General features: G+C 42.0%; 2 protein-coding genes and 1 long non-coding RNA gene across 10 annotated transcripts in view; 1 reads left to right on the top strand and 2 right to left on the bottom strand.

The window, feature by feature from the left end:
• Positions 1 to 993: 993 nt before the first annotated feature.
• On the top strand, positions 994 to 8,578 carry gabrp (gamma-aminobutyric acid type A receptor subunit pi). 2 transcript variants are annotated; one of them, XM_032528213.1, is made up of 10 exons: positions 994 to 1,307; positions 2,334 to 2,419; positions 2,574 to 2,662; positions 2,754 to 2,821; positions 2,913 to 3,130; positions 3,821 to 3,903; positions 4,128 to 4,265; positions 4,778 to 4,930; positions 7,524 to 7,717; positions 7,840 to 8,578. In XM_032528213.1, exons 2-10 carry the CDS (start codon positions 2,361 to 2,363, stop codon positions 8,170 to 8,172), a joined length of 1,335 nt encoding a protein of 444 aa, XP_032384104.1. In that variant the 5' UTR covers positions 994 to 1,307; positions 2,334 to 2,360; the 3' UTR covers positions 8,173 to 8,578. The 2 variants fall into 2 exon arrangements, with proteins under 2 accessions (XP_032384104.1, XP_032384102.1); XM_032528211.1 differs by having other exon boundaries at positions 2,568 to 2,662.
• On the bottom strand, positions 1,579 to 3,229 carry LOC116696941 (uncharacterized). The gene is made up of 3 exons (XR_004333865.1): positions 3,167 to 3,229; positions 2,905 to 3,059; positions 1,579 to 1,805 (listed from the first exon to the last, which is right to left on the bottom strand). It is a non-coding gene; the product is annotated as an uncharacterized LOC116696941 (long non-coding RNA).
• A 100-nt stretch (positions 8,579 to 8,678) lies between the features above and the next one.
• Positions 8,679 to 13,731, bottom strand: part of afap1l1a (actin filament associated protein 1-like 1a) — a 29,093-nt gene continuing 24,040 nt past the window's right edge. For all 7 annotated transcript variants that reach the window (XM_032528209.1, XM_032528204.1, XM_032528205.1 and 4 more), the window contains exons 16-19: positions 12,786 to 12,953; positions 11,810 to 11,985; positions 10,556 to 10,678; positions 8,679 to 9,568 (exon numbers count right to left, since the gene is read on the bottom strand). In XM_032528209.1, coding sequence (XP_032384100.1) covers positions 9,542 to 9,568; positions 10,556 to 10,678; positions 11,810 to 11,985; positions 12,786 to 12,953 — 494 coding nt within the window. In that variant the 3' untranslated portion in view covers positions 8,679 to 9,541. The remainder of the gene's footprint in view (positions 9,569 to 10,555; positions 10,679 to 11,809; positions 11,986 to 12,785; positions 12,954 to 13,731) is intronic.

Here is a 13,731-nt window from a genome sequence, read left to right as displayed (position 1 = left end):
CAGGCTGGGAAAGCAATAGACTGCAGCAGGTCGACAGCCTGTGCTGAAATCTCATAAGGCGTTATTTGTCTGTAAACTCTCAAGGCTTTCTTACACATGCTGGAACTCCTAGCAGTGGGCCCTCGGGTCAGGCTGTTAGAGTAGAATATTGAAGAATGATGAGCAAATTCCAGATTAATCACAAAATATCACAGGTGCTGGAGCTGATGGAGCGACCGTATAACACAAAAAGTGCTTTGATTTATGGGCTGCGGTCGCCTGTTGTGTGTGGATAAGTTATCACCTTCACCATCATCACTACCAATACCAGGATTCAGCTCTGGGTTATCATTTCCAGTAATCATCCGCTGCAATATTTAGAGGTTCAATGCATTTTCAATGACCCAAATGTGGACATGAGCAGCTCTCAGGGGTAGAGAAGTAATCTGCAGGAGGGGAGACACCCCATGGATGCCATTTTCAATAAGGTTTTTTGAAAAGTAGTTTTTTTGTTGTTGTTTTTTTATCTCACATGGGAGCTACATGACTATTTTATGGAAGCAAAGAGAGATTGGAGACAGAGCTGAGATGAAACTAATTCAGATGATGATACTGATGCAAGGGAACGGAGTTGGAGGTGAGGAGCGAGAGGGCATGAAGGAATGAGACAGAGCTTTGAAGCCCAGAAGGAGGTGCAGTGTCAGTGTAAATTGGAGGGTGGGGAGGTAGATAGAGATTAAGGGCCAAAAGAACAACAATGTATGGGGGGAGGCGAATGAGGGAAAAGGAAAGAAGTGATATGGCGGATCAAACTGGGTATTTATATGTGTGCATACAGTACGTGCATGTGCGCTTGTGTGCTTTGTGTGTGTGTGTGTGTGTGTGTGTGTGTGTGTGTGTGTGTGTGTGTGTGTGTGTGTGTGCGTGCGTGGAGGTAGGGGGCAGTAAAAAATAGGGGAGAGATGGAGTGCGAATGAGAGGGTGAGTGGCATAAATTAAGAAGGAGAGAGAGAGGGAGGGGGTGCACAGAGGCTCTGTGGAGAGATGAATACAGCTGTGTAGAGAGTAGGAAGGAGACGCACAAACAAGAAAACAAGCAACACTAGCCCACACGCCAGGACCAAATGATAGGAGCAACCGTTGTTTATCTTTAGGTGGAAGAAGAACTGGGATATTAGCAATAATAACCAAAGAAGGACAGATATCTCTGCCACTCACAACATTTGGGACAAAGGAAGACCGAAGAGTGGGAAAGGAAACAAAAGGAAGAGTGGAAAGAGAAAAGGAGTGACCTGAGGTGGAAACAGGAAACCAGAACCCTGAAACAGGTAGGAGAGAGAGAGAGCGAGAAAGAGAGAGAGAGAGAGAGAGTTGGGATGAGACCAAACCAGAAAATTAGAAATTTGTGTATAAATTAATATTTTTTTGGCATGTGCATGCATAGACTGAGCAAACATAAAGAAAGAGATTTGTTATAAATATATTAGCTGAAACATGGCTGAAGGAAAAGAGCTGATGAGGAGTGTGAAAGAGAGAAGGAAGAGAGCGTGCACAAACCTACACAGATAATCAGCGGAGCCTTTAGATATATAAGTAAATAAGATAACTTGTGAAACACAACGTAAATGAATCATCAACTGGCATGTGTTGAAAAAAACCCAATGGCATTCTTTGGTTCTTTAACTTTCATCATGGCCATTAGAAAGAGGAAATAAAAAGTGTTTGTATGCGTCATTAATCACATTGGCAGAGCTGCATAAATAATACATGGAATTTAATGGAAATGCTTCGCTGAGGTTGGGAGCTTTTCAGTGTGATGGGAACAGCTGGAAACACAAACACATGAATAATGGATTTAGATTATTTGGATGCAAGTATACATGAGGAGGGCTAATAATCTATTATCCTAACTGACAGTGGGATTTATCTGCAAGAGAAGATGAGAGAGTAACTATAATAAAGGGACAATAAAGGGGAATCCTTGCTGAGTTAGAGACAGGATTAATTATCAAGGGGCTTTGGGAATAAACCACATATATCAGCAGGTGACAGACCATGTAAATAGGTAGGTGGGTACATTCATGGCTTCTTTATCTCTTTTCTTCATCTTAAGCAGTCACTGATACATTTATTGAGCAGGGAGGCAGAGATCACATTTTTATTTTTATGTTAGTATGAGGGCAGGGAGACAGGAGGATGGCTGCTGGGCTGCTATTTTCCTGAGGTTTAGGATCACATTTGGTTCAGTGCTGCCCCCCTATGGTGAAATGATGCTACCCCATATAATGTGAATTGTGCACGAGACAGATTTGTGGCTTTATGAGTTTTTGTTTGTAACATCTCCCCGAGCACAGCCGCTGACCTCGGCCCGCTGATCCACAATGTGTGTGCAGCTGCAAACGCTACTGCTGCTGACCCTCTGGCTGAGCGTCACACAGGGGTGAGGGACCTGCGCTCAGACACTGTAGGAAGATGTAACAGGGTTCAGAACACATGCTGACATTGCTATTTATGTATCTTCTGCTTGAACATTTATGGTCCATTTTCTCCTATATCTTTATTGACGTCAGTGTTCGTATGTATTCTAGCAACAGCTGGGGAGAATGGAACGACTCTCAGCTTCAGCCAACAATTCAGAAGTTGATGAAAGGATACAACCGCTACCTCAGACCTAATTTCAATGGTAGGAAGGAGCTTGATAAGTGTTTTTTTCATTTCATTTGAAAACAGACTTCTTTCCAAATCTTCTTGTGTCTCTGTCTTGCTCGTGCTAGAGGGCCCTGTGGAAATTGGAATGAGCCTTGACATTGCCAGCATTGATGCCATCTCTGAAATCAACATGGTACCAACATGGAACACTCGTCCTACTTTGTTTTTGTGTGAGTGGGTGAATGAATGAGTGAATAAAAGTCTTCTTTACAAAACCTTTTTAGGACTACACTGCCACCATCTTCCTTCGTCAGCGCTGGCGGGACTCCAGGCTGGTGTTCCCGGGAAATGAGAGTGTCAGCGTGGATGGACGCCTCGTGTCCCTGCTCTGGATCCCCGACACCTTCATCCCTGACTCCAAGCGCTCCTTCCTGCATGACGTCACAGTGGACAACCGCCTCATACGCATATTCAGCGACGGAACTGTTCTCTATGCCTTACGGTACAGGTTTATGTTTATTGCTTGATATTTACTGACATTTGGTACGCCTGCACATAAGATGTACAGATTCTGCTGAGCTAGTATGAGGAAATTGGTCTAGAAGATGAGCAAATAAAAGTTTTACAATCACTGAAACAAGAAGATGAAAACAGAAAGGAAAGGAAGGGAAATGTACTCATTTACATTTCCCATTTTATGCTGTTTTCATGATTGTTGTGTTAATCAACTGCAAATTGGCCTTAGGTTCTACTAAATAAAGAAAGAAAGAAGAAGAAAAAACACATATGCATCATCTTAGTCATAAATTAAGGGAATGCCACGGAATTAGTGTGTTTTACCGTGACCTTTAAACAGTTCAGATTGTGTTAAGGAAGATTAGCAGATTTCCCCTATGGCCACAGTGAAAATATGTCACACTGATACAAAACAGCATTGTTATGACTAGACAGCTTTAATTAGGACAGAAAGGGCAGCATTGGGCAATGTGTTCCTTATTCTTCTTCAGTAAAGTCACATTTTGGTTTATTATTGTTAATTGAGTCTGATACATAATGAATGCATTGGATAGAAAAATGTCTGACACTGAGATATTGTTGTCAGGAGAGCTCTCTGTGTTCTCTAGCCTGGTCGTACATCAAAGGAGTAACAGTGTTACAGGTTTCTAATGATCTTCCTCTGAATACACAACAGCATCACGGCTACCATTGCCTGCAACATGGACCTGACCAAGTACCCCATGGACAGACAGGTGTGCACCCTGCAGCTGGAGAGCTGTGAGTACATGGGAACTCCCTCAACCCCCCATCCAGTGTGTAGATGGACATACGTCACCATACGTCACATTCTCATCATTATCATCATCATCATCATCATCATCATCATCGTCATCATCATCAATGTCGTGAGTATCAAGCTGAATAAACAATGTTATTCTTAGCAGGTCAGATTCATCAAACCATCTGTGTGTGTGTGTGTGTGTGTTTGTGTGTATGGTCAGGGGGCTACAACCTGCAGGATGTGGTGTTCTACTGGACCAGAGGGAATGATTCCGTCAAGGGTCTTGACGTCCTGCGGCTGGCTCAATACAGCGTAGAGAGCTACTACACATCAGTGTCAGAGGCTGTGTATGAGACAGGTAGGACCCCCCCAAGTTTTTTTTTGGATGGGGGCTTTTTGGGTTGGCCTAATTTCCATTTTGCAGTAGTCAGTTTTTGAGTTGCATGAAGTGGTTTTGTGGTTGTGTTACTTAGCGGCCTTCCATCTGGGAGTAGATTCTGAAAGAAGCGGCGAGCTCGGGGAACAGAGTGACACGAAGCAGGGTTCAGTGTTCTAAAGGTTTGATGAGACACACAAGGATATATACTCTTTCTAACAACGCTCCATTCACTGAGATCACGTGACAGTATAAAGATAAGAAGGAGGCTCCAAAGGAGTTGGGGATTGATTGGAGATGGGTTTCCCACAGATAAAAAATCTTCAGGAGAACAGACGGGAAAGGCTTTTTTCAGAGTTTTTCACAGAATGGAATGTAACATATTCACAACAGGTATGGTGTCCTTCAATACATTAATGGTCACAACTGAGCCGTGACAGCGTTATATATAAGTCTCTAATGTAATACGTGTCTTTTTGTGTCTCTTCATGCAGGACAATACCCCAAGCTGGTGTTGCATTTTGCACTGCGTAGAAACGTGCTGTTCTTCATTTTGGAGACATATGTTCCCTCCATCCTGCTTGTGGTTCTGTCCTGGGTCTCTTTCTGGATCAGCCAGTCCTCTGTCCCAGCTAGGGTCTGTATTGGTCAGTACCAAAACTCTTAATGCGTTTCACTATAGGTTAAAGTAGTCTGATGTTAGTGCATTCATTTGAATTACTATCATAGAAATTGCTCATTATACAGTGGGTACGGAAAGTATTCAGACCCCTTTAAATTTTTCACTCTTTGTTTCATTGCAGCCATTTTCCAAAAATCAAAAAAGTTCATTTTATTTCTCAGTAATGTACACTCAGCACCCCATCTTGGACAGAAAAAAACAGAAATGTAGAAATTTTTGCAAATTTATTAAAAAAGAAAAACTGAAATATCACATGGTCATAAGTATTCAGACCCTTTGCCGTGACCCTCATATGTAACTCAGGTGCTGTCTATTTCTTCTGATCATCCTTGAGATGGTTCTACACCTTCATTGGAGTCCAGCTGTGTTTGATTATACTGATTGGACTTGATTAGGAAAGCCACACACCTGTCATATAAGACCTTACAGCTCACAGTGCATGTCAGAGCAAATGACAATCATGAGGTCAAAGGAACTGCCTGAAGAGTCAGAGACAGAATTGTGGCAAGGCACAGATCTGGTCAAGGTTACAAAAAATTTCTGCTGCACTTAAGGTTCCTAAGAGCACAGTGGCCTCCATAATCCTCAAATGGAAGACGTTTGGGACGACCAGAACCCTTCCTAGAGCTGGCCGTCCGGCCAAACTGAGCTATCGGGGGAGAAGAGCCTTGGTGAGAGAGGCAAAGAAGAACCCAATGGTCACTGTGGCTGAGCTCCAGAGATGCAGTCGGGAGATGGGAGAAAGTTGTAGTAAGTCAACCATCACTGCAGCAATCCACCAGTCGGGGCTTTATGGCAGAGTGGCCCGACGGAAGCCTCTCCTCAGTGCAAGACACATGAAAGCCCGCATGGAGTTTGCTAAAAAACACCTGAAGGACTCCAAGATGGTGATAAATAAAATCCTCTGGTCTGATGAGACCAAGATAGAACTTTTTGGCCTTAATTCTAAGCGGTATGTGTGAGAGAAAACCAGGCACTGCTCATCACCTGTCCAATACAGTCTCAACAGTGAAGCATGGTGGTGGCAGCATCATGCTGTGGGGGTGTTTTTCAGCTGCAGGGACAGGACGACTGGTTGCAATCGAGGGAAAGATGAATGCGGCCAAGTACAGGGATATCCTGGACGAAAACCTTTTCCAGAGTGCTCTGGACCTCAGACTGGGCCGAAGGTTTACCTTCCAACAAGACAATGACCCTAAGCACACCGCTAAAATAACGAAGGAGTGGCTTCACAACAACTCCGTGGCTGTTCTTGAATGGCCCAGCCAGAGCCCTGACTTAAACCCAATTGAGCATCTCTGGAGAGACCTGAAAATGACTGTCCACCAACGTTTACCATCCAACCTGACAGAACTGGAGAGGATCTGCAAGGAGGAATGGCAGAGGATACCCAAATCCAGATGTGAAAAACTTGTTGCATCTTTCCCAAAACGACTCATGGCTGTATTAGATCAAAAGGGTGCTTCTACTAAATACTGAACAAAGGGTCTGAATACTTATGACCATGTGATATTTCAGTTTTTGTTTTTTAATAAATATGCAAAAATTTCTAAATTTCTGTTTTTTTCTGTCAAGATGGGTTGCTGAGTGTACATTACTGAGAAATAAAATGAACTTTTTTGATTTTTGGAAAAAGGCTGCAATGAAACAAAGAGTGAAAAATTTAAAGGGGTCTGAATACTTTCCGTACCCACTGTATATTGATTCACTGCATGACCTTATATGTGCCTCAGTAACATACTCTCTCACAGACACGGTCAGACAGTTACCCATAAAGCAGATAGAGTGTGTTTGAATGCCGTTTATTTAAACTTAATCCTGTATTATGCACCTGTATTGTCAACATTGAAAACAAATCAAATTGCTGACTTAAAGGTGCAGTAGGTAAGACTTCTAAAACTAACTTCCTGTCATATTTGCTAAAACTGAGCCTTGGTTCCAGAAGAACTACATGAAGCAGGTCGGCTCCTCTGGCACGACTTACAGCCTGTAGTGGGATTTACAAAAATCCACAGCTCCCTGTTCAGCTCAACCAACCAGGGCCGGGGGGGTGTCTAACTGCATGTCAGTCACTGCTCATGCACATGCATTCCTTCCCCTTGTAGAGTGGGGCTTAGGAGACCGTTTTGGGCTTTAGCAGTCCTGGATCTTCACCATACTACCTACAGCACCTTTAACCATTGCCATAACCTAAATACTAACACATTAAAAAAGAAAAGAAAAACATGTGTTTACATAATGTTTTAACTTATGAACTTATTTTAATATATGAATACCCTCACCTTAGCGACGCCATAACTCCAGCAGGCGTATGCCAACTGATTATAAAATGAAGAAGTCAGCTGTAAACGAGTTATTTGCACCATGTTCAGCAATGTATAACTTTTGTAACTGTCCTGCATTCATGAGAATATGAATATGAATACATCATCACTTTACTGACACCTGTAACCAATGGGATGAAAGAGAAACAGCAGAAGTAATTACAATGACCAATCCATCTACTATGTTACCTTATGAAAACAACCCCAGCAGCACTGCTGTGACGTGTTTTCCAGGAGTAACAACAGTCCTGACAATGACCACACTGATGATGGGCGCCCGCTCGTCCCTGCCCAATGCCAACTGCTTCATCAAAGCCATAGATGTGTACCTGGGAATCTGCTTCACCTTCATCTTTGGTGCACTGGTGGAGTACGCCTGCGCTCACTTCTATAACATGCAGAACCAGACCATCGAGGATGTGTACAGGGTGAGGAAAATGTTACCATTTAAATAGGAAGTGGAAACAAGACTTAAAACATCTAAGATAATGAAAACATTGTATTTGTCTATCTGTCTGCCTGCCTGCCTGCCTGTCTGTCTGTCTGTCAGGATCTTCTGAGGGAGTTCTGTGAATCCAATGGAAACGGCTCCATTCCCATTGTCGGCTCCAACCAACCGAACCAGTCTGTTGAGGTCGGCTCCACTGCAGAGGAGCTCACGGAGCAGTCAGCAAACAGCACCACTAGGAACGATGTTCTATCTAAAGAGAAGGTGTCAGGACAGGGCTGCAGCTTGTCTTCAGTGAAGGACATGTCACGCAGGGCGGCATCCACCTTCACTGTGGAAAATCCACACAACATTGATCGCCACGCTCGTACCGTTTTCCCCACAGCGTTTCTCTTTGTCAATATCCTCTACTGGCTTTACTATCTCTTTCTCTGATTGTTGGCTCCAAGCTGCTGCACAGTTCATTATTCACCATCCTTGAAGAAGCTCTACCTCCTCATTTGAGAGCCAATACCAGTTACCACTGCCGAAGCTTTTTGTATCACACACCGTATAAGAAACCTTTTTGTCCCAGACAGGGATACAAAGTGACCCAAAAGCAGTTGAGAAATGATTCTATGTATCACACCCTTTACTGAAAGCTATTTTTGATCATGCATGGATGGCTTTTAATATATTAACATGTAGAAGTGATGATACAAATCTGATAATTCCATAGAGCAAATGAAGATGAGTAAATTAGTTATAAACAAAAGGCTGTGTGAACTGCATCACACTACATTGTGCTGCATGGAATTTTCTTCACTAGGTGACAGATGTAAATGTGTCTCTTTTTTGTTTGTGTATTTAGTTCATAGCATTTCATGTGGAATTAAAAAATTAAACTAATGGCTGGGAATGCATTGTAGTTCTGTATTGTAACAATAATTAATGATGACATGTTTGAGAATAAGACACACATTTATTATTCCCTTATCCAGGTAGGAGAACAGTAAAGTGCAAAGGTCAAGCACAGGTTCTGCAGAAAAGATGTTGAAATAGGATATACCGTGGTGGAGATTCTCCTAGTCAGACAAAGACAGGTTTGAATCACAGAAGAGCAGTATTTAACAGTTTTTGAATGTGGGCGAAAGAGGGTCAAGTGGTGTAGGATTATTTAGCAGATGGGTCGCGGTTCAGCACAGCTTCAACCTGAGAGGAGAAGCTAATAAGCACAGTCAAAAAGTAATAACTCACTTAGCCCTGTATGGCACATAATTGAATACCCCTCGACAAGTGTACGTCTTATGATGATGATGATGATGATGATGATGATGATGAGAAATGGAACATGGAACAGTGTCAAAGTATAAAAGATACAAAACCGTAGTCTCACTCTGTACAGGCAGATAAAAAAATACATTATATGAAAGGCACATTGTGGCTTAAACTACCTCCATCCTCATAATTATAAACACATCACTTGTCTCACATGGCACCCTAACAACTTAACACTTCACCTTAAGCAACACTGGATGAGAACACAATCCGGTTTTGCTTTACCATTACAACGCTGAGCACTAACTTCACTTTTCATCACACTTTCTTTCATGAACTCTTCTCTTTCCTGTTTGCCACCAAAGACAGCTGAAAGTACTTGGATACAGACAGAGAGCAGGTCTTGGATTCCTCATCATGGAAAAAGTCCTTTGAGGAAGACAGCAGAGTAAATATTCAGTGAGATGTACCTCCACCTAGCGGCTGGTTTCTTTCACACAGTTGATCTCCTGGATGCAGCCTGTGCTCTTTCTCCATGATGCTGCTCTTAGGTGGCTTTCTTTGACTCCCATTCCTGTAAAGATAGAAGCCTTAATGAGATGGCTTCACAAAAATATCTTTATAGGTAGAACAATGAGTTACACTATTCAGCTTCGTAAACATTAAGTCATTCAGTTGTTAGACTTTATTTTTAGACAAAATATAACAAATGCAAAATAATTTAGGTTATTGCTGAATGGTTTTATAGCATTGCAATGTACTGCTACTGTCACTAAAATCATCAAGGTAAGTTAGCAATACACAATCATAAAGCTGTTTATAAACAGATTCTTTTCTGTTCACGGATTCTCAAAATCCAAAATCCAATGCCACTGACTTCAAGAGACAATTGTTTTTGACAATTTATATTTGGGTGGTTCACAGTAATGAACCAAACTGGCTCAATGAATCAAAGTAAATCAAAGACCAAGTAAAGGTGTCGTACAAGGCAGTATAGTCTCTGTGTGAATAAAAACCATTCCAATCTACTAGATTAGATCACTAGATTACCTCGAACCATTTACGTAGAAATATTGTGAAATGAGTTGTGAAAGCAGTAGTAGCTGAGCAAAGTGATATTCAACTACGTGTTGTAACAGAATCCCTTTTAATCCTTGTCCTACTGAAAATACTCTCACACAAGGCACTGCATTGTAAATGTCCAAAGGGACTGTGTGAACACCCTTACTCTCTATTCATGTGTGAACTGTAAAGCCATTAGATGATGACACATGCTGCTATCAACCCTTGTGAAGCCTGACAGAGATATCTGTCCATAGGCTGAGGAAGGGTTCAGGAAGTGACTGTGACAGTTACTTTTAGTGATGGCCAAATGAAGCTTCGTGAACCAGTGTCTTTATTTTCTGAGCCCACTAGATGGCGCTCTCTGTTCAACAATTGGTTGAGAACACACTGAACTGCAATGCCTTAGGCCTTTCTCTTAAAACCAAGGGCGCCATCTAGTGGCCTCAGACAAAAAAGACAGTGGTTCACCAAGCTTCATTTGGCCATCATTAGATACCTTTGCCTTCTGCATGACAGTTCCAGTAGAAGCATAAACAGATAGAGGTCTCCGACGCATCTCTGAGGCACAGTTTACTGGTAAAGAGTCACTGTAGATATTCTGGGTCTTTTTACAAGAGGCCTACACAAAAAGAAAAAGTAAAGAAATGAATAAACAATGCCTATTCAGGCAGGTGTGCAAGTACAGTGGGGCTCGAAAGTTTGGGCACTCCAGGAAAAAAGATGTATTAATGTGTAAAAAGAAGCCAAGAAAAGATGGAAAAATCTCCAAAAAGGCATCAAATGAAAGATTAGACATTTTTATAATATAACACAAAAAGTTAGATTTTATTTCATCATTTACACTTTCAAAACAGAAAACTAAAAAATGGCGTTTGCAAAAGTTTGGGCCCCCTGCCGAGTTTCTAGCATGCACCCCCCCTTTGGAAAGCTGAGACCTGACAGTGTCATGGATTGTTCTCCATCATGGTCTGGAAAGACCAGGTGATGTCAATCTTAAGTTTTAAATGCCCAGACTCATCTGACCCCCCCCCCCCCCAACAATCAGCACCATGGCTTCTTCTAAGCAGTTGTCTAGAAAACCGAAACTGGAAATAGTTGACGCTCAGAAAGCAGGAGAAGGCTACAAGAAGATAGTAAAGTGTTTTCAGATGCAGATATCCTCTTTTGGGAATGTAATTAAGAAATGGCCGTCATCAGGAACAGTGGAAGTTAAAGATCTGGAAGACCAAGAACAATATCAAACAGAACCGCTCGCAGGACTGGGAGAAAAGCAAGTCCAGACCCCCGTTAGACTGCCCGATCCATCCAGAAAGACCTGGAGACACCTGGAGTTGGGCTACACCACTCCACTATAAAGAGATACTAGTACAAACATGGTCTTCATGGAAGAGTCATCAGAAGAAAACCTCTTCTACATCCTCACCACAAAAATCAGCATTTGAAGTTTGCAAATGAACATATAGATAAGCCTGATGCATTGTGGGAACAAGTTCTGCGGACCAACAAGCTATTAACTCTGTGGGGTGCCCAAACTTTTGCAGACACCATTTTTTTGTTTTCTGTTATTTTGAAAGTGTAAATGATGGAAATAAAATCTAACTTTTTGTGACTTATTATACAAATTTCTAATCTGTCATTTCTTGGCTTCTTTATGCACATTAATACAAATTTTTACCTGGGGTGCCCAAACTTTCGAGCCCCACTGTAAACATGTTTTTGTGCATCTTTCCACATAGTGAAACAAATGTACCTGAACTGGGGGCTTCGCCTCAACAGGTGCACCCAGCGCTCCGCCTGCCAGGCTCTTCTTGAGGTTTTCTTGGACCTGAGTGAGCCGGAGCTCCAGGTCCACCCTCTCCACCTCTTTAGCTCGACAGGCGTCCTCCAGCTGGGACACGCGCTTGTTCAGGGAGGACGTCCTCCGCTCTGCTCCACACACACACACACACACACACACACACACACACACACACACACACACACACACCACACACACAACACAATCAGACAAACAAGGATTAAAACGATAGATGTTGTATTTTTGGGTTCTTTTAAATGGCGTTAAGTCAAACATTTACTTGAAGTAGCTGAGTACTTTTTACTACTTCAAAAGTAAATTTTTTTACTGTCCAACATGTATAGATACTAGTTCCAATGTGATTTCCAATGAGTCATTTTGCTGGTGCTTATTTTGCTGGTGCTTCGTTAGTAGACTTTTACTTGAAATGGACTATGTTTACAGTCTGGTATGCTACTATCACTCTTTCACCACTGCCGGCAGCATATTATGTGAAACTAATTAGAGAGATTAATTACATTTAGAAGGAATTTTCATAACCATGTCTTTGATTTGATAAAAAAAGCAATTAGATGTTTTATTTCTCCCTGTAGGGAAGTTGTCTTCTCACACGGCCCTCTAATATAGCAGGTCATAGTGCAGGGTCAGATACAGAGCAGGAATACAGAATGTGCACTTAATATGCAAGACCTCTGGTTAATGTGCAGACAAATACGCTAAATGTGACTGAAAATAATACTTTTGCTTAGGAAGAGTCTGTCTCTCCATCCTAATGATACTTAAGGTCCATACAGTGGATGTATTTTTTAGCTATGCTGTTCATTTTGAGAGTGCAGTAACAGGTTTTAGTATCCGTAAACTGAAGAGATGTCATGACTGAGGAGAATTGTGTAGCACGTGCTGTCTGTTTTGCTTTGTGTCTCCTTACCAGAGGCTGTCTTCAGCTCTTCCTTCAGCTCTCTCTTTTCCTTTCGGAGGGTCACAAGTGCATTTCTTATCCCATCCCTCTGTCTTTCCAGCTCCTCTTTCTCGTTCAGGTAACGCTTGGCATCCTCTTCCGCTCGCGTTTTCCCATACCTTCCGTATTGGTTGGCGTCTGCGTGGAGATGCCAGAGGAGAGCAGAGGTGAGGGGTCAATGGTGCAGGGGTTATGGGAAGGAGACAGCGAACCTTCTGCCTGTCAAGTTCCTCACGTGAGGAGTATGGTGCCACTTGTATAACCCGCATGAAAGGGTAGCACAGAAATCTGAAGTTTTTCATAATTCAAACAAAAGAATTCTAGGAGGAATCAAAGATACGATGCATGAATGGCTGATAAACAAACACACCCCTGCAGAGGGAGAGGTCAGAAGCAAGACAGCAGATCTAATGTGAGTGTCCAATAAATCTCAGGTTCCATCCTGAAGCTCTCAGCCATGGAGAGCGCTGGCTCTTTGATGTGTCAGAACGTCATAGTGAAGGCCTGTGAAACGGCACTGAGACAACGACCACGCGGTATCACTTTCCTAAACTCAGGACGCTCAATATATATATATATATATATATATATATATATATATATATATATATATATATATATATATATATATAGATATATAAAGGGTGTAAGGTATATAAAGATTATTCAATTTTCCCTTAAAGGGCAGCAGGCTACTACCCTCAGCTTTAATTGTGTTTTTTGAGAGAGACAGACCCAGGAGGGAAGCTGCTGTAAAGATACAGCTCAGCTGTTTGGTTGTGAAAGATATTGTGAAATGTTTATAAAAATGAACATTGTGCAGCTTTTCTTATGAATCTGTTGAAATGTTTTTTCTACACTATTGATCACAATATGTTATTGAAGTGCATTACACATATTGGTGTGATCAACATCA

This window comes from Etheostoma spectabile, chromosome 10 (assembly GCF_008692095.1).
Source record: "Etheostoma spectabile isolate EspeVRDwgs_2016 chromosome 10, UIUC_Espe_1.0, whole genome shotgun sequence".
NCBI lineage: Eukaryota > Metazoa > Chordata > Actinopteri > Perciformes > Percidae > Etheostoma > Etheostoma spectabile.
This window is presented reverse-complemented; position numbering and strand designations above follow the sequence as displayed.